Below are 21312 nucleotides of genomic sequence, written 5' to 3'. Positions count from 1 at the left end.
CTACAAACTTTTTAATCTAGTTTAGAAATGTAATTTAACAGTTTGAATAATTAAAATTGTTGTGAGAAAGTGTTAATATGTTCATGATCCTCAAAGCAGATGAGAATTTCTTAGCTTGACTAAATACACATTTATACAAAGTATATCTATATATTACCACTTCTGTTCTCTCGTTCATTAAAACTGGAACTGCGTGACGCTGATAAACCCAAAGGAGAGAAGAAGGTCTTGGTAGGATGGGATTTCCTGCATGACCCATTATGTGCTACTTCTGAGTGGGGTCCCATTGCAGCTGTTGCTTTAGGAATGACTGTCTTCATTGGTCCCAGTTAGCTTGAGGTCTCAAGACCAATAATTCAGCTTATCTAGTGTTTAAATACCTCAACTTTTGCATGAAATCGATTCAAAACATCAGATCAGTGGATGAAAGAGTGCTATGGATGACTCTCGGGCCAAACTGCAAAATTGTTGAACAAAGAGAGGCAGATAAGTAATGAGCAATAATGTAACCCTCCCTATGGGAAAAGGAAAGAGGACTAAGTCAAGAAAGAACAGGAAATCAAAAATGTGTGTGTGTAATTGTGTGGGACAGAGTATGTGGATGAATTATATTTTCTCTTATCACTCTCACATTAAGGTCTATGTGACACTTGTGCTGTATCCGAGCCACAGGTCTTGCTTCTTACTAGACGCATCCCTGCCAGAACTCAGGGAGTAGTTTGTTTTATCAGTTTTCTTTTCTTTTTTTTCTTAAATATTTTTTTATGATCTGCACAATGGAGTGAAAGCGCATATTAAGTTAACTGACGCCAATCTTACATTATGATCTCCATTAAAAAGATAAATTGGTCTGTAAGCTTAATAGACAGTTACAGAGCAGTTGAAAACATAGACTTACAAGTGATGGTGCAAGATATTTGCAGAAAACTCGTCTTCAAACCTTTGGGGGCTTTATAGTTCACCCAAAACTGAAATTCTGTCATTATTTGCTTATATTCTAAGGCTGTTCTGAATTGAACTAGTAGTACTTTTACATGCAGTTAGTCCTCATTGGAACATACTTTCAAGCTTAAAAGTAAAGTAAAAAAAAAAAGTGGTTCATATGACTTGTTTGCTGTATTCCAAGTGTTCTGATGTCATATGAAAGCATTGTGTGAGAAAAAGACTGAAATTTAAGCTATAATTCGACAATAAACCTGCCATGTTTGTTCCAGTGAGATGTTAACCACTGTGACTGAATCATTTATTCAGTGAGCTGAACTTGAAGATTGAATTGGTCCAATTCATAAATGAATCATTCAAATCCATTTTGTGAACTGAAATTGATCCGACTCAAAGGATCCAAGAATCAGACATCTATAGCTACTTCTATAATGACTGTATAAATGAGAGATAATATCAACTTAAATTTCAATTTATTTCTGACACAAAGCTATCAGATGGCTTCAGAAGAACTGAAATATAGAGCATAAATCGTATGTACCACTTTCATGATACTTCAATGGTGCATGTGTCCTTTTTGAAACTTGAAAGCTTCACTCCCCATTCAGTGCGTTTGCATGCAAAAAGCAACCAGCAGAATTCTTTACATTTCTCTTTTTGTGTTCCATAGAAGAAAGAAAGTCATACAGGTTTGTAATGACATGAAGGTGATTAACTGATAACAGAATTTTCATCTTTGTTTCAACTAATCCTATAAAATATACCTTTGCAGCATGTTTGCAGCCGTTTTCCATTAGAGGAGACTTTGTCGTCATGTCCTGATTTTCAATAACTGTTTTCTTAAGTTTTAACACAGGCACAAGAAACAATCGCGTGCTTCATACCTAAGTGGCATGTGGTTGGATATTATGTCTGTGTTGTGGTTTAGCGGTTTTCGGCCACAAACGATGTGACACCCACAGCTCCTCACATCCCCCGCCCCTGCACCCCTCTGGGGTTCATCTGAACCCTGACCAGCATCATGTTTGCCTTGTCTGGGCCCTCGTCCAGGCTTCTCACATTCCATCTCGTACCAGGGGTGTGGCTGTCAGGAAGGGCTGCGTATAATTGCAGAAGACGGCGATATAAGCCCCTCACTTCCTCCTTCGCTCTCATCAATCTGAAAGCAACCTGAACCGGTCACAGGCACAAGAAACAATCGCGTGCTTCATACCTAAGTGGCATGTGGTTGGATATTATGTCTGTGTTGTGGTTTAGCGGTTTTCGGCCACAAACGATGTGACACCCACAGCTCCTCACATCCCCCGCCCCTGCACCCCTCTGGGGTTCATCTGAACCCTGACCAGCATCATGTTTGCCTTGTCTGGGCCCTCGTCCAGGCTTCTCACATTCCATCTCGTATCAGGGGTGTGGCTGTCAGGAAGGGCTGCGTATAATTGCAGAAGACAGCGATATAAGCCCCTCACCTCCTCCTTCACTCTCATCAATCTGAAAGCAACCTGAACCGGTGTTTAATAGTAGCGGGTCAAAGATCATTCCACATTATGCCATCAGGGGTGGAAAACGGCTGTGGCTTCAATAATAGTAACTGTGTGTAATTTACATTCAATTACCCTTGTGATGGAGGCACTTTAAAGTATTAACTGCACAGGTAAGGTCTTGACTCAGTTCACAGAGTATTTTATTCGCCTCTTGGGGCGAAAGGGATATTAGTGGCGATTTCTGCACCAAACAGAATTGCAAAGGTTTCTAAGCAGGTTTTCCTAACACTGCTGCAGCAAACGTCTGTCTCAAATTCAACACTGCGCTAATCAAACCATTTCATGAGGTTTGTAATTCAACATAATGTAAAGCTAAAAGCGCAGTGGAGATAAAGGAATATTAAAAGCATAGATGTCAACCATCAGGCTTTGGCAGGAAGCTACATCTTGTTCCGCACTCCTCTTAAAATGCTGAGAGAACGCATGATGTGAGTGCATTACTGAGTGAAGAGATCTCTGGCTTGTGTCTATAAGACTGATCTTCTGCGTGTCAGTGTTTTGACACCCGTGTGTCGTTTACAGATCTGTTCCTGTGCTCATCTGAGCGGTGGTATACATGCAACATGCACAGAGCCACACTAATAGCTGTTTAAGAGCGTGCAGGCTTGCGTGGATAGACCTGGTTTAATCGTTTTCTCTTATACAAGTTATTTATGGTCTTGTCTACCAATGCAAAAGTCTTTCTTCTACTCCCTCACACTTTCCTCCCGTCACTCTATTTTTGTATTCCTTTTTTCTCCCCTCTTCCCTCCCTCTGCTCAGCCACAAAACAACTTGCACAGACAAAAAAGGGGCCTATAAATTATACAGCGTTGAATAGTGTGACAACACAATGCCACAAGTGAGGCAGCAAGTTCCTGTCTGTGCCGGGCTGCCCATATAGAGTTCAGAAGGGATGTTAGAGCCTTTCATCTCTGAGCTGATTTCTGTCTTTCTTTGTATACAATGTATATGCATGCACAATTTTATGCACTTTTACAGCTAAAAATAATAAATCATCAGACCATTGCATTGGAAACATACTGATGCCTTGAGACACAAAAAAAAGAGAGAAAAAGTCCTGGGGAAAAGAAGGGAAAGTAGTATTTTTATTGGCATATTTTATATGCATCATTACATTTTTTGTTTTTTTTATGTGTTTTTTTTCTCCATGTATTTTTATATCTTCAAAAATTATGTATTTATGTACTTTAGATACATTGTAATTATATAGTAAAAATAATAGCAAAATAAATGGTTACACTTTATTTTAAGGTGTCCTTGTTGGAGTGTAATTATACATTTAGATACTGAGTAATATTAATTAACTACATGTACTTACTATATGGTTAGGGTTAGGCTTAGGGTTACTTGCATGTAATTATGCATAATTTATTGTTATTATAATAGTAAGTACATGTAACGTGTAACAAGGAAACCTTAAAATAAAGTGTTACCTTTATTCATTCATTCATTCATTGTTATTACTTTATTCAGTTATCCAATAGTCATAATGCTTTTATTTTATTTTATTTTATTTTATTTTATTTTACAGTCATCAGAATGATCCTTTCTGCTTAAAATAAATTCCAGCATGTTGTCTCTGTGTGATTTACTCAGATATGTCCATACTCGGATAACTCGGACAGCAGGGGACTGTCTGTTTGGTTTTTTTGTGATTAGCTTGGTCATGTTTGGAATTTCAAGCAGACAACCAAGTTCAGCATGTCTTCTTTCACATTTGCCCAAATACCTTGGCAGCCATATAAAGCCTCATAGAGCTGCCAGTACATTGCGTTAAAATGCTGTATTTTCCTGGTTTGCCGTGTGATAAATTGCAGTGAGTACATACATACAGTATTTCCACAGCAAACACATCTATTATAGGTCAAATACATCATGCCAAGCTCAACAAGGCAGATAACGTGCCAGTCATCCACATTGTACACAACACTGCTAGCTTGCTGTTTTGAGTTCTGCACTAGCTGTCTGTTGCAATTCCCCACTGGGATGGTTCTGCGGTGTGCTTTGGAGATTACTTTTTTTTTTAAGTACCAGGACAGACGCGCCATGGCAACAGTGATGCATGTCTCACCCTTGCCCACTGTTTGGAATAAGGCAATCAGTGCCCCATGGCCAAGTTTTGATGTGAGAAACTGTTGTTCTGTCCGAGAAGTGTCCAGACTACGTGCAAATGGGCCGTGCAGGATGAAAGCTTGCAGTTGTAATTCCTTCATATAGTTAAATTACATCATTGTAACTGCGGTTAACATAATATCGTCCCGAAAGCCTCCCCGGATTATTTATGAGGTCTTTATCAAATGCACCACATTCTGAATTTTATATAGGCATGGATATCCTTGAAAGGAAATGATTCTTTGGGAAGGTTCTCCTCAAAATAAATTCTGAAATAGACACCTCTCTCCAAACATTTTTGAGATCCTCAATGTCCCTGTGTGATTCTGTACTGGGTACAACGTTTCCAAGGGGATTACCAGGCCATTGAAAGTCACATTCCTCTTGTGATCCATCATGGCAAAGAAGTTCCCATGATCAGTTCTCATTTTTGGAAATCTGAGGTCTGCTCTGGGGCTGGTATAGGGCAAATCACTGGTTTCCAGTACGGTTTGTTTGTTGTTTCCTTCGGGGGGGTTTCGAGGGTCGAGTAAATGCTGACGTTTCCTCTCCCATATGTCCAGATACACATAATTAATCAGGGTAATTCAAGGAAATCACAGTAATTTGAAAAACCAACTTGGGCAAAAGAGATATGAATGGGGTATTGTAATTTGAGCATTTGAGCAAATATACAGTCATACACAATCTCATTTGGAAAATATTTATTCACTGACAATGTGATTTCACATGAGAAATGCAGAGTGAACATAAATCCAGTTAAAGCTATATGGTGTTCCCTTTACAGTATGTGTATCTGCAAACTGATGAGTTTTTTTTTGTTTTTTGAAAGCTGTTGCAGGGTTATCAGAGTTTACTCTTGTGGGCCTTTGAGGGTGTTTCTTTAACTATGGGCACTTTAGACTCTGTGATTCCTTCAAAAAACTTTTCTGACAGTCACTAGTTTATTTAAATTGCCTACAAACAATATCTAAAAAAAAACAAAGATCAAGATTAAGTCATGACAACATGTTTTTCCATTACTTTTACTCATCACATTAATTAAAATTGTAACTTTATTTTTTAAGTTACATGAGATTTTGTCTTTTTTTAAAGGTTGGTTTAATATAATTTAAATGTATATGACTTGTACTGCTAGTCTGATTATACTTAAAAATATAAGGCAGCAACTGAATGTTGCTTTTTAATTACTCTTAATGGTAATGACGATTCGTGCCTAGAGTTTGGGCCGGCTGACTCCCAGGTAATCCTGAGGCCCCGGCACAGATACGTGCCCAAGGTTCCCACTACACCATTCAAAGACCAAGTGGTGAACCAGCAAGCGCTGCCCCGGAGGAGGCAGACCCAGCCCTGGCTTTGCGAACGTCTCGGTTACGTATGTAACCCTCGTTCCCTGAAGGAGGGAACGGAGACGTCACGTCCCGTCGCTACGGTTGCTGTACCACCGCTGAGCAGCCGGGTCGCAGGCTCGGCTCCTCAGCGAAAACCTGGTATGCATTGCACCTGTTGCCTTATTATACTCACGCTGTGATCAGCGGCAGCTGGATGCAATAATTGCATGCCAATGTGCATTGGCTCGTTTAGTTTACACTCGAAGTAGATTGGTCTATCGAAGCGATATCCCAATTCGTCGGTCACCGACGTGAAGTCTCCGTTCCCTCCTTCAGGGAACGAGGGTTACCATACGTAACGGAGCCGTTCTACAGCTAGTCTAGACGGACACTAAAAATCCATTTACAGTTTATTGATAATGATAACAAGCACATGTCCTCTTCACACTACCAAAATCAAAAAGGACAAAAGCAAACATTTCTCTTGGAAGCTGTCTTCTCATCTCTCACTGAGTCAAAGCAAACAGCCTTTCCATCTTCTTTCTGTCCCACACGTAACTTCATGTTTTTAAGACAGGATATCAAAAATTTATTCTTTTTTGCTTTCGTTAATCTCCAATGCCTTCTCTGCTTTATTGAGTTTGGTGCACCACATCAGCGCTCTCATCAGATGGGCTCTTGTTCTGTGTTTGTGGTATTTATAGAACAGAACGTATCAATTACAATTGCCTTTGGTGTCTGGACAGATGAAAATGAATGAGTTGAAAGAACACAGGCCTCATTCTTTCCAAAAGGTGATCAATGATTAAGATATTATGGATTTATGAGTTGCTTCAGTGTTTAAAGTTGAGTCTATGTGCTAGTAGGAGATCTCTCCTCCCTACAAAACCTCAGTTGGCAATGACTTTGAGCAGATAGAGTTACCAGCCCTCTTGGCATCATTGTTTGTTCATGCTGTGTTTTTGTAAGCAATGTAATCTTGAATATATCAATCCATTTTCATGCATTAGCATTGGATGAACTCATCTTCTGTGATCACTGCTAATATTGTGAGACATTTGTGGATTTATTTATTTTTTGTTAGTTTATATACTGAATACATATTTATTATCTTTTTGTGTCTGTGTATTAATAATCTATAAAAAATGTAATAATAACATATATATTTATGTGTGTGTGTGTGTGTGTGTGTGTGTATACATATACACACATAAGGTAGAAAAAGGTGTGTTAAGACACAGACACGTAGTCATATTTTCCTAAACCTTATTTTGTTTCTGTAAAGTCTGATTTGTGTTTTTTTTTCTTTTCTTTCTCTCTTTATTTTAAGTCATATGTTTAGATTGTGATGGCTGCTTTGACCAGTGTTGATTTTGTTTTGATATTGTGTTTCTGTTCATCCAACTGGCATGTGCATTTACTTCTTGTTGGATTTTTCTTAAATATTTTGCAGTTCAGTACCCTCCACAGACTTAATATAACCTCTGCATTGTTTTAAAACAACCATATTATGTTTTAGATTTCTATCTAAAGTTTCAAACCACATCTGACACAGAAATTGGTAGCCTACTTTCGTAACAATCAAAGGTTTCCACAATCACACATTAAAATGAGAGCTTTTTTATTGGAATTGAAATATCAAGCCTGGCTGGAGCTCTGCAACGAGGGACCCCAAATATCTCAGGGATTTGTAGTAGAAAACAACTCCAGCTGGGAATACGCCAGTTCTCAAAATGTTTTACTGCCGCTTACAAACTGAAATTACAACATGGCTGACTGTGCCATGGCACCCGGGCACTGCTTTAAATTGTTTGGGAGATGGTTGGTTTAGATTTACGTTGCATATATAAACTGTAGCCTTCGAAGAATGCAGATAAATATAATTTAGTGAAATGATTACAGTTGAATATAGATCAATTTGCCATCTGTGGCAAATTGATTGGTTTGTTCTCATTGGTTGATGGTGGTCACACTTTCCAATGATGAATCAAGATTAGAATCATTCCCTAGCTATGCAAACTGTCCATATACACAGCTCCATATTAAAGGGCTGGTGTTGTTGCAAACTCATATGACTTTCTTTTTTCGTATAACACTGAAGGAAAGTTTTAAAGAATGTTCAGGCTGCTTTTCCATACAGTGAATGTGATTTGGGACAGGCCTGTCAGACTCAAAAAAGACAACAAATGTACTTTAAAAGCATTATACGTGTTTCATGCCACTCATGCACAAGATTTCAAGTCTTTTTCTGTTCATTTGATATCTTTGTGTGAGAAACAGACTGAAATTTAACTCACTATTCAATAAAAATTTCTGTGGTCCCCATTCACTTTCATTTCAAATGAACATGAAAAGTTTGGCGTTGGTAAAATTTTTAAAATAGTTTTTGAAAGAAGTCTCTTACTCTGTCAAAAGCTGTATTTATTTGTAATATTAAGAAATATTATTATTACTATTTAAAATAACAGTTTTCTAATGTAATATATTTTAAGATGTAATATATTGCTGTTTATTTATGGCACATCAGAATTTTCAGCATCGTTACTCCAGTCTTCAGTGTCTTGTGATCCTACAGAAATCATTTTAATATGTTGATTTGGTGCTCATCGATTTGGTGGAAACATATCTTGTTATTATCAATATTAAAAACAGTTTAATGGTTTTGTGGATTTTTTTTTCAGGATTATTTGATGAATCGGAAGTTTAAAAAACAGCATTTGTTTGAAATAGGAATATTTAGTAACATTGTAAATGTCTAAACTGTCACTTTTGTAATCCTTATTGAATAAAAATAAATTTTGTTTCAAGGAAAAAAACTTCAAACTTTGAACAGTAGTGTACAGTATCTCAATATTTACAGTAGGTGTCGTCTGACTCTTTGAGCTTTAGAAAATCATATTGAATTGCAAGGAGAAATAATGTGGTTTTCACGTTGTGAGAGAGAACAGGCTATAGATTTCTCTGTGAATGTTTCACATGGTGTGCTTGAGTGTGTTTGTGTGTGTGGGAGAGAGAGAGAGAGAGAGTTCCTTGAAGGAGTGCTTGTGATTGAGTGAACGTCTGTAAACCAGCCCTGGGGATTGAGGTTGTAAAGGTTAACTGTGTGCCCGGCTTTAGCTATTACAGCACAACATCTGTCTAACACTCAACTGCATTATATGCTACACAAGATCATATAGACCCTCCGCAAAACAAAACCTGTGTGATTTGGTGAAGAAACAATCTTGCTTGATGTGATGCAAGTCATGTCCAAGAGCACAAACTGTCTATATACATGGTCACTGAGTAAATTCTAGCTTTGCAATAACTTGGTCTTATATAACAATCTGAGTGTGCTGCTAATTTAACCCTAATTACAGATACAGTAGCAATAGATGCTAATTTGCACAAGCAGCAATTACTCTTCCCAGTAGCCACAAGCGTCAGAGGGTCTTGCTGTACCACTCAGAACAAGATAGAAGAGATAAACCAGGTTCAGCCAAGGGTTTTCCCTGTGAGACCTCACTTGAGCAGGTTGAGCTTCACCCCAAGTGCTGTGATGCATCACACTTTACCTTGCCATATCAGCGGACAGTATTGTGGATTTTGTAAAATTTTATCGGTCGATATTGGATATTTAATTATGCGTGCACATTTCCCCTGTTATTGTGTTTGAAACAACTTTCTAATGTTCGTTTTTACTGCACTGAATACTGTGAATTAACTTGCAAAACAGTATTTACAGATAATGTACTGTATACACCACCATTTAAAAGTTGTTTTAATTTTTAAGAAATAATACTTTTATTCAGAAAAAAAATGCATTAAGGTGATCAAAAGTGGCAGTATATACATTTATAATGTTACAAAAGATTTCTATTTCAAATAAATGCTGTTCTTTTTAAGTTTCTGTTCAAAAAAAGAATCATGGGGGGAAATTAATTACGGTTTCCACAAAAACATTAAGCAACATGAAATGTTTCTTGAGCACTGATTTCTGAAGGATCATGTGACACTGAAGACTGGAGTAATGATAATTCAGCTTTGCCATCACAGGAATAAATTATATTGTAATTGCAATTATATTGTTGATTTATATCCTTAACCCTCTCTGTGTGTAATTGAATGCTTTACAGCAAAAAATAATAATAATAATAATTTCGAAGATACATTTATCTAAACATGAATTGTCCTGCAAGATACTTGAGTAGACAATTTATCAAACATATAACTATTTGTCCAGTATGGTTTAAAAAAAAAATCTTATTGTAGTTGATGGTTTATTTAAGCAGATTGTTTTAGAATTAAAAGACTCATTACAGTGCTTTGAACTCTCATAAACTCTCATAAACTATGTTGGACAGAAACAGGGCTGATCGCGCCACTACAGCAGTGAGAGAGCCAGAAGGTTGGCGTCACTGCACCAGCCATAGTCGTTATCACTGACCTCAATGTTCATCATGTGACCCGACCTGTAATACACAGACCCCTAAACGTTTACAGTCCTGTGTCAACTAGCAGTTAGGGAGATATTCCGTTCAGTTGGGTGATTTTCTTCAGCACACAGAAGGGTGATTTAGTGGCTCTTTAAGCAAGTCGGGTGTTATGGCTCTCTAAAACCCCTTCATCTCCACAGCTTGAGTAATGTGTATTTTTATGATTCTGGGAAGGAGTGTTTCCTTTTTTCTGAAGGACTTAAATTGTGATCCCTGTATATATTTCTTTTCTTTTTTTTCTTTTTTTTTGCATGGAAACAGGGATATTTAATGTGATGAAATAACAATCATCCAAAGCAAATATAGTTGAACCTTCTATGGTAAACGTTAACTGGAATATTTTTTCTAGTAAGAATTTTTTTTTAAATTATTACTTTAAGTGTATTCAATAACAAAAAAAAAAAATCCAGAAAAAAGCGGAAAAACTGTGCACCATAACAGAAAAAGTTGACTATTTTTTTCTTATCTGATTGAATAAATTTTTCTTGTAATTGATCAATGTTTACTATTGAAACTACAAACTAAAATTAAATGAATCATTATCATTTGTCCTTCAGTGTTGTTATTAAAAGCCTATTTTATTCTTAATGTCAGAGCCAATGGGTAATCACATTTTTATTTTCCAGTATTATTAAGCACAGTGATGCAGTTACAGTATATTATTATCAATACAGTACTTACAAACAAATACATTACTGCAATCATGCTATTGATACTATTAACTATAAAAAATAGAAAATGAAAAAAAGATATATTTCTGTTGACATTTTTGGTCATTCATTCTTGCTGTACTTCTATTTCATAGTTTGTTTCACTATTATTTTTCAAATGTGGAAAATAGCACTAATAAATGTTAGTTATTGTTTGTAATGTTTTACATATTTGCTGCAGTTTTGGAGAATGTCAAAGGGTTTAAAAGCATAACTTCAAATAGAATAACAAAATAAAAGTCTAACAGGGTCTTGGCTGCAATGGGAATTTTTGACCTCTTAAATTTGGGCCTCTTGAACATCACTCAGTAGAGCAGCCCCGTTCACCTTCTCACATCAGTGCACTTTGCAAATAAACACAATCAATCTGCAAGTCAAGCGGTAAACTTTGCTGTCTTTAAACAGCATAGTGATATCGATATAGACGTGACTGCTCCCAGGTCAGATTTTTGAGTGCTGATATGGCTGACCTTGACTCATTTGGCATGACCCTCTGCTGGTGGGCAGCTGTGAGATGTAAGCCAATCCCCCAGGTGCAACGGGTTCGACAGGGTCCTACACTTGATCGCACTCTGTTCTATCAAACTCCTGCATGTGTGAATGTGCCTTTGAGACAAAGTGCAGGTGACATGTCTCATTCTGTCTCAGTGTTTTTCTTTTATTATTTATCTTTAGCTCAACATAGGTTCACTTTCATCATTACATTTGATTTTATTTGTCATTACCAACACTAGTATGCTTTTAAATGACTCAAGCCAATCGTTCTATACCTCATCTGTTGTCTTTGGGTAGGCACGTTTATTTGTGAATGAAAGTGGGAAATAACCATACACCCACTAAAGCCCTTTACTGCTTCCTCTGATATTTTTACACAACGTTTCTGTTTGTGTAATCTTGATTCTCCTTCCTTTGTTCCGTTCAGGACACCCGCTATAGTTTAGAGCATGACACAAGCGAAATTCCCTCAGAAAGTCAAAGCAAAGAATCTCTAGGCTAATGTTTCTCCAGCCCACCAGAATAGCATCCACACCCTTCTGAAGGTGACTTAACTCACACTCAAAGCTTCAGCCAACATTGTTTCAGAGTTCAAACCTCCGTTGCCTCTTAAACTGGATTAGAGTCAAACACTTTATCCATAGAGCGCTTAATGGAAGACACAGACCCAGATTGCAAAGCTTAATGTCATTTTAGAGACATAGTTCAAATGTCTCGGCAAAACTACTGATCGAATTGCAGCTAAAAACGTGTCTAATGCCTGCAGTGTTATAGGTCTTTTGTATTCCTTCCCATCAGTTCCATCAAGCTTTGACTGTTTACTGTAAAGAGACACTTATCTGTATAACTTGCTTTACAATCATCTATTACATACTGAAGTAATCGGAACAACAGCATTGGCTTTATAATCACTGCCAAGAAGGAATATTAGTCTGCAATCTTAATTCTATATGACAGGTTGCTAGTGGCTAAAGCAGTAACAGGTTGAATTTTGTGTTTCTAACTGTGTGTTCGCAGCTGTTTGGTGTACGGATGTCATTTTTTATGTTGGCAAGTGAAGAGATACTGTAGCTTTCCACACCCTTTCATTTGGTTTCTCCTTTCTTGTTTTTCATATTCTAACATCTATATCACAGTGACTCTCAATCCCAACTTTTTTTCATCTCTACATAGAGTCATAAGATGGAGTGCTCCAAACTTTGAAATTACAGCCGATTTCTCTTATTCAACCACAACTTCCATTTTCCAAACAACCGTGCTTTGCTGTGCCAAGTGATTCGTTAGGCTTATAGTGTGTGCTGAGTTTGGCTCTTTGTTACTGAACAACACTTCTTGATTTGAACTATATACGAAACGAAGCAAACTTCATGGAATGACTAAAGCAGCAATAAATATGTTAAAACTGTTCATTGAAATGCCATTGAAACCCATAAAACCACAGCATGGTGACAATCAAGTTCTTGAACTGCAATTGAACAGGACAAGGGGTCTGACAAGTCATGGAGTCCTGTTAAAATTTGGCTCCCTGTAGGTCTGCTCTCTTCAATGGATTCACTAGAGATCATTCATGATGTAATAAGTGGAGCAACGTGGCCTGCTGGAATCGTGGAAAAAATGGAGTGGGTGACTCTGTTGTCACTGTCGATTTGCTGAAGTGTCTTGCAGCCAGATATTTTCTGTCACAAATAAGGGTGTATAGATTTCACTTGGTGATGTGTCCTGATGTACATATGAACAAGTTGCACCTCACAGCTTGCACAAGTTTAAGAGTGAAGCATACTGTACAGTTCTGCATAGGGATGAACTGACATAAAAAAAAAATTCTGATAATAAGCAGATAATTGTAATGCGATGACCATAAAATGTGAATTATATTTTTGATTATTTTTTTTTATTTTATATTTACATATAGAAATCTTTTGATATACTGAATATATTATTAAATTAAAAATACTAATAATTTAATGACATTGTTAAATGTAAATGTTTTTATAAAAATACACAATAACACAATTAAAAAGTAATTTTTACATTTAAGCATGCTATTAAATTATAAGCGATTTCAAATGATACCGCCAAAAAAAACCCAAAAAAAACTGAACTCTAGCCAGTAGTGATGATATACTGAATATATTATTAAATTAAAAATACTAATAATTTAATGACATTGTTAAATGTAAATGTTTTTATAAAAATACACAATAACACAATTAAAAAGTAATTTTTACATTTAAGCATGCTATTAAATTATAAGCGATTTCAAATGATACCGCCAAAAAAAAACAAAAAAAAAACTGAACTCTAGCCAGTAGTGATGGAGCTGAAGCGCGAGGTTTGGAAACTGATGGTAAGTAACGAGCCCAGATGTAATTTCTAATCATTTCTAAAGACCTCAGTGTCAGTGGTCATCTCTTGAGGTTTAATCAACAGAAGTAGTCTTTGTGTTTCTAAAGCTTGTTCTGGTCTTGTCATCTCTCCAGCTAGAAGATTAGAATGAAAGCCTTCATGATAAACCCAAGCGTCTCCTGTAGCTAGATATCTACATCTCTTCCTCTCTGAACAAATGACCTACATCTGCTTCCACCTACCTTTAAGACTGACTCTTCGAGAGTTTGTGTTACTGCTCTGTTTAAGTTTGTTTAAAACTGAGCCGCTCCAGGTCATCATGAAGAAGCTTAGATAAGAAATTCCTTTAAAATGGTGCCAACATGGAAATATCCTTTCTTTAAAGAGTTACTGTGTCTTTTTTGTAAAGGAAGTCATAACTGTGATGTGTTTGATTACCCCTGTGTCCTTGTGCTGAAATGGTGTCTCCTTTCGTTTTATTGGCCTCTTACAAGTTTGTCAAACTCTCCATGTGCTCTTGGTGTTAAAGTGTCTTTAGGACTGTTGGAATTGTCAAGTTAAGTGTGTTTTACCTCTGAATGGATTTTACAGCCACTGGAGTGTCAATTGTGTCAGGCTTCAGAGGTCATCTGAGCTTGATCCTTTTTTTTAAACTTTAGTTTAGGCTTTTTTGGCATTTTAAATGCCATTTAAATCTGACCATTTTAAATTCAGTGAAAAATTTGATTTGTGATCAATTTCTTTGTATAGGAGCATGATCCGCACTCTGCATAGTCTTCTTTATAGCGTTTATTTTACATGAATCACAAGTAGGATAAAAACACAAATGTTTTGACTCAAGGCCTTCTATAGTGAGTAATTCAATCCCTCCACCCACTTTTTAAATCCTTAATTATATTGGCATCATTCATTAGCCAATATTCAATCATTAAAAACTCACATATTGCGTTTAAATACTGGACAATGTCCATTTGTATACAACCCAAAATCTTCACCTCCACCAAAACATTACATAATATACCCACAACTAGAACATGAAATGCATAGAATCACATATTTATCACAATTATACAATTAAACAGTTTAATAGATTGTTTAATAAATAAACAGTCACCAGCATCTACTACCCGAATTAAATTTCAAAATGTATAACAATGGAAAGTACAATGATTATCATCAGAAATACATCGTCATATCGTCATTTATGTCTTTATCCTATTGGTGATTAATGTAAAATAAACACTATAAAGAAGACTATTTAGTGAGTGCGGATCATGGTCCTAAGTTTTACTTGTAACGTTAGCAAAGCGTTCTTAGAACATAGTTTTGTTAAGACAATCATAGACATGGGTTAAATGTCCAAATTTCGGTGTATGTTTTCTAAAATGATCTTTTTGCTTGTCACCACAGATTGAGAACTACATCAAAGACAATATGAAGACAGAGATAGTGCAGTTACAACAGAGTGCTGTTCACAACCACACGGCGGCCATGTTAGAGATGGGCACCAGTCTTCTCTCCCAAACAGCTGAGCAGACGCGCAAGCTAACCGATGTCGAGACACAGGTATGTTCCTCCCAGGATCCGTTTCACGCTCCATTTAGCGAACAATCTTTTTTTTCTGTGTATCCCTTTAATACGCCTCAAATACAGCCAAGAAAAGCACTAGTGCTGCATTAGACATACAATCTCTTTTTAAGTATCATGCTAATGTTTTTGTTGCTGAATCTTTTTATGACTTGTGTGCTTTAATGAGACACAGAGGGATACAGCACAGTTGTGTTTTGCTGATTTGTCAAATAAGAGGTTGAGGTTGAGAATAACTGTTCCTAAGTGCTACCGTATGGTGGTCCTGTTTATGACTTCTCCTGAGGTACCGCTCAGTTAGTATTAACTTACTTAATGATTTTAAGGTCTGTGTTTTTGCGGAAGGATTACTGTATTGTTTTATTGGAATGTTATTGTTTTTAGGTTTTGAATCAGACATCAAGGTTGGAAATTCAGCTGCTGGAGAATTCACTATCCACCAACAAGCTGGAGAAACAACTTATGATACAGATAAATGAAATCAACAAGATCCATGACAAGAATGGGTAAACCTCCCACTCCAACACAACTCCTCACACACACAGATATGCAAAATATATAATAGTGTATAGTACATATATAAAGGCGTTGAACAATATATTTTTATATATTAAAAAAGACTTCCATAAATGTCTTTTAAAGTGTATAATTATCCAGTAATTTCATAATTGGGTGTTACAATCATACTGCACAGGAACTCAAATAGGTGAACTTTTATTACTGTTTTTACTACTGTTATGCTATTGATGAATATAGTAAAGTTAGTAGCATTGCTGCATTTAATTTGTAACTCTCCAACACTGCACACAAGAAACAATAAGCTGAGCCACAAAAAACATTTCAGAGCTACAGTAGTGACCCCGCTTAAGCACTGTGCTGCTGTTTAATCTGCCAATACAGATGTTCAAATCTCACTCGCTTGTAATTTTTAGAAAATACTAATTCTTATGCCAGAACCACAATACAGATGATTGCACAAAATGATTTTCAATTCTTGACAACACAAGCTTTCAGACATTAGCTCGGTCCCATACGGTGCAGTGCAACAGAACTTGCCAAGACATGAGTGATGTCCCCTGACCCGCCGTTAAACTTTGTCCTCTGTGAAGACGAATTTTGCAATGCAAAGCTTTTGGAACACTTTCCAATTTTCTATGTATTGATTGTTCTGGTGGGACATGTCTGTTCCTGTCAAAACGAGGGTTTAATTCCCAGTGATCTCTCTGCTTTGAGCTCAGCTGTTGTTGAAAGGACACGAGCATTCATATCTCATTTAAAAAAAGTATGCGTTTATGTCTAGTGTTTTTGTTACCACAGTTAATGTAATTACTCATCCTATAATATAGATTGACATTATGACTTTCTCCTCTTTCAGTCTAAAATAAATGTTACATTCCTTTAAAGTTCTATGTGGATTGAATTTTGTTTTAATAAGCTGGTGAATCCAGCCCAGCGTGCATCAGGTTTCCAAGATGTACAGTGCAGATTTAAGGCTTGGATCCATTTTAGACGTGCACTAATGCCCAAAGCTATAAGATGAACTGTGTTTGTTTGTATGCTGTGTAAATTATGGAGATTGGCTACATTCATATCAGTATTTATTACAGCTGTAATGAAGCGGCCTTCTGCCTTTGAATACTGAAACATAAATACAGTATCATCAAAGTCATGCCTTGATGAAGCCAGGGATTCCTAACTTTTTTGGCCCACGGCAAATACAAGACATTTTGTTTACCTGTGAGCCGCACTTGCAAAACATGCAATATGATATATCTATGTTAACTATCTAAATATGCTCTTCATGACTAAAACAAAGGTTATTGTTTCATGGAACATTTGAAGTAAACCATTTTAATAAAAACAGTAAAATTGTAGATATGAAGAACAAGTTCTTCATTGTAACATGTAAAAAGATGCAATAAATAATATAAAGTTTGAATAAAACTATCACTGATTTGACACTTTGATGCTGTTTTCTGTAAACCTTGACTAAGTTTTACCATGGAAACCAGTTTTTGCCAAAAAACTGTCTTAAAAAAATACATAAAAATGACTTGACTTTGAAGGAGATCCCATATTCATTTAAGGGTTTTATAGTAGTTACAGTGATTGCTGTAACAATGATATTTTGGCTGAATCTTTCATATCATGGCATACATTTTATTACAACACACTGTGACCCAAATTTATGAGTATGTGGCCCGATTTGACCCATACTTGCAGGAACTAGTCTTAGATTGTTACATTTCCCATCATTTTTTACTTTTAACCATCCTTTCCTTGTTTTTCTCTACAATGGCTTTCCCTCATTTTTTTCCTCAGTTTTCTGGAGGAAAAAATGCAGGAGATGGAGGATAGGCACAGAGAAGAGTTGGAGGCCCTGCGGGAGGAGAAGAGCAGTCTACAGGCGCTGGTGAGCAGGCAGAGCTCAGTGATCCGGGAGCTGGAGGCTCAGCTGAGTCGAGCGACCGGTAACAGCACCGCCCTGCAGAGACAACAGCAGGACCTGATGGATACCGTACGCAACCTGCTCAGCCTCTGCGCCAAGGATGGAGGCACAGCATGTAAGTACAGATCTCATTTTTTGCACAGATTTTTTTCATGGAAATAATTTCCTAGCTGTGGACTTGCATATACCCAGAGTTGCTCATATTTTTATTGGAAATATTTGTATTCATTCATTCATCTTTTTATTAGTTTTATATTAGGTCCTTGAGATTACATAAATTCATAAATACTACTTTTTATTTATGCATGTACATCAGGATATTTTCAGGATAAATTCTTTTTCTTTCTTTCTTTCTTTTCTTTGTCTTTCTCTATGTCCCTTTTCAAGCTTAGTTTTAAATTTTTCTGGTTACAGTGGTGGCCAAAATTATTAGAACACTAGTATTTTCACCAGCTAAAAAATGGTTTTAAGTCAGTTATTTCTATCTTTTGCTGTAGTGTGTCAGTAGGAAATAACAGTTTACATTTCCAAACATTCATTTTGCCATTAATTGTAATAATCCAGTGAGATTTTTGTTTGCACAAGGAGTCTGAAACAGCCAGTGCTCCACACAGAGATCTGATCTGATCATCATCCAGTCTGTCTGGAGTGACATGAAGAATCAGAACAAACATCTCCAAGATGCTTCAAGAGACCTACCTGCAAAGCTACAGTCCAGTTAAAAAGTTTTAGGCACTTATGTAAAAATGCTCTAAAATGCGGATGCTGTCAAAAATAATGCCATAAATAGATTTTCTTTAACGACTTAATAACGTCTATTAACTAAATTAAATCAAAATTTGGTGTGACCATCCTTTGCGTTTTAAGGCAGCTTTTGCCCTAGGTGCACTTGCGCATAGTTTTTCAGGTAGTTTTGCAGGTAAGTCTCTTGAAGCATCTTGGAGACGTTGCCACAGTTCTTCTGGATTTAGTCTGTCTCAGTTTGTTCTGATTCTTCCTGTGATTCCAGACAGACTGGATGATGATCAGATCTCTGTGTGGAGCACTGGCTGTTGTCAGACTCCTTGTGCAAACAAAAATCTCACTGCATTATTACAATTAATGGCAAAATGAATGTTTGGAAATGTGAACTGATTTCCTACTGACACACTACAGCAAAAGATAGAAATAACTGACTTAGCCGGTGAAAATACTAGTGTTCTAATCATTTTGGCCACCACTGTATACAGTATATTATCTCACCTGAATCACCAAGCAGGCCAGGACCACCACTGGCCTCCCCAACCCCCTAAAAATGGTGCGCGACATTCCTAAAGCAAATGTCAAACAGGAAGTGATAGAAAACTAAAAATGTAGCAGGCAGAACAGGGCATTTTTAGATAAAAATAGCCGTTACACAGTATGTTATCAATGAGAAAAGCTTCTTCCTGGTAGGTGAAATGTGTTGTTTTCTTGTTAAACGTCACGTTTAGCCAGACAGCGCTGTGAACCTCAACGGATGCGGCTTATCACGCTTCAGCACACTGCCTGTGGTTAACAGTTGACTGAAATGTCAAACAGCCCCTGATTGAGTTACAGGCCAGGCCTAACGTAGCCCCAGCGCAGTGATCTGGGATTGGCGATTTCCCGCTAAGCCTTGTGGTTGCCTCTACCAGCAGGAGTCAGTGTAGTGAACTCATTACCCTCGTTTCCCCCCGCTGCAACCCAAGTGTGGCCTCTTGGCCCCATGTCTATCCAACGTCTGCCCCACGTCTCTGTGGTCACAGAAAATTTACCTTGAATGTCTGAGATGGGACTGCACAGGTCATGGAGTCGACTCAAGCTCCTGAGCTTGCTGTGAGGGCACCAAAAGCAACTCTACTTCCTTTTTTCTTTTGGGTTTTGAGTGGCCCTTAAAATGACAGTGGTTTCATATCACACGGCAAAAAACAGACAATTCTGTTTATTAAAGCCATGCTGTTTACCAGCAAAAAACAGTGGTTAACAAACATGGTCTTTCTCATGAAGCCATGCTGGTTCTTTGGAATATAAACGTGGTTATTTATAAGATTGTATTTATGCAAGCTTCTGTTTTCCATACATTGGTAGTGAATGGTGACCACAGGCAAGACAAGATTTTCAGTGAATAAGTAGTTAAATTTCAGTGTTTCTCACACAGAGCTGTCATATTGAGATGAAAGACTTGGAATATGGAGAGTTCAGACATTCTTCTAAACTGTTTCATTGTTTCATTGAAGAACTTATGAGTCATATGAGTTTAGAACAGCATGAAGGAATATTTATCATGTTCTGTTGTGTGTCATTGACGTTTAAAAGTTTTGGGTCATTAAGATTTTGAAATGTTTTTGAAAGAAGCTCACCAAGGCTGCATTTGATTATTTGATCAAATATACAGTTAAAAACAGTAATATTGTGAAATATTATTACAAATTAAAATAAGTATTTTCTATTTTAATATATTTTAAAGTGTAATTTATTCCTGTGATGTAAAAGCTGAATTTTCAGCATCATTACTTCAGTCTTTAGAGTCACATGATCCTTCAGAAATCATTCTAATATGCTGATTTGCTGCTGAAGAAACATTTCCTATTATTATGTTGAGGACAGATGTGCTGCTTATTGTTTTTTTTTTGTTTGGTTTTTTTTGGCTGGGAAAAAACAGTATTTATTTGAAATACAAATATTTTGTAACATTGTAAATGTCTTTACTGTCACTATTGATCAAATTCATCCTTTTGATTTTATTCATCCTTGCTGAATAAAAAAATAAAAAATAATAAAAATAATAAATTAATAAATCTTACCGACCCCAAACTTTTGGGTTTGTGTAACTATGGTTGACATCTACTGTTCTGTTCTAGTTGAATTGTTTGTTGAACATGTAGTCATTGCTTTGGAGCAATCCCAGGTCCCACACTTGCAAATTTATATTCTAAAATAAATGCTTATTTATTTTCATGATCTGACAGTAGATATCCAAGTACCCCGGTAAGAGAACACACACAGGAAAGAATATCAGCACATATTGGAACACCCTGCAGCTTCTTGGATTTAGACGTTCCTATTTGTACATCAGCCAATCACGCTAAATGAGACCATTTTTGATTCCAGCTTGGTTTTGATCTGTGCCTGGACTTGAAACCTAAATAAAACTTCACAATTGGGTTCATTTAGTGGGTCAATTGAGCGTATAAAATACAGTTTAGGTTCACTGTGGTTTGGCGTAATGGTAAGATGGGACCCATAACATGATTTCTTGGTGATTTTAACAAGCAAGCATAATTGCGCACATTACCAAACAAATGATGATAAATGGAGATT

At 36.7% G+C, this 21312-nt stretch overlaps 1 protein-coding gene across 1 annotated transcript in view; it reads left to right on the top strand.

Moving 5' to 3' along the window:
• Nucleotides 1-21312, top strand: part of LOC107706239 (angiopoietin-1-like) — a 55561-nt gene that overhangs the window by 8051 nt on the left and 26198 nt on the right. Inside the window, exons 2-4 of the mRNA XM_016509887.1 lie at nucleotides 15366-15521; nucleotides 15927-16048; nucleotides 17865-18106. Coding sequence (XP_016365373.1) covers nucleotides 15366-15521; nucleotides 15927-16048; nucleotides 17865-18106 — 520 coding nt within the window. The remainder of the gene's footprint in view (nucleotides 1-15365; nucleotides 15522-15926; nucleotides 16049-17864; nucleotides 18107-21312) is intronic.

Source organism: Sinocyclocheilus rhinocerous, unplaced genomic scaffold (assembly GCF_001515625.1).
Source record: "Sinocyclocheilus rhinocerous isolate Xijiao unplaced genomic scaffold, SAMN03320098_v1.1 scaffold53, whole genome shotgun sequence".
NCBI lineage: Eukaryota > Metazoa > Chordata > Actinopteri > Cypriniformes > Cyprinidae > Sinocyclocheilus > Sinocyclocheilus rhinocerous.
The sequence above is the reverse complement of the archived record's forward strand: the minus strand, read 5'-3'. Positions and strand labels throughout refer to the sequence as shown.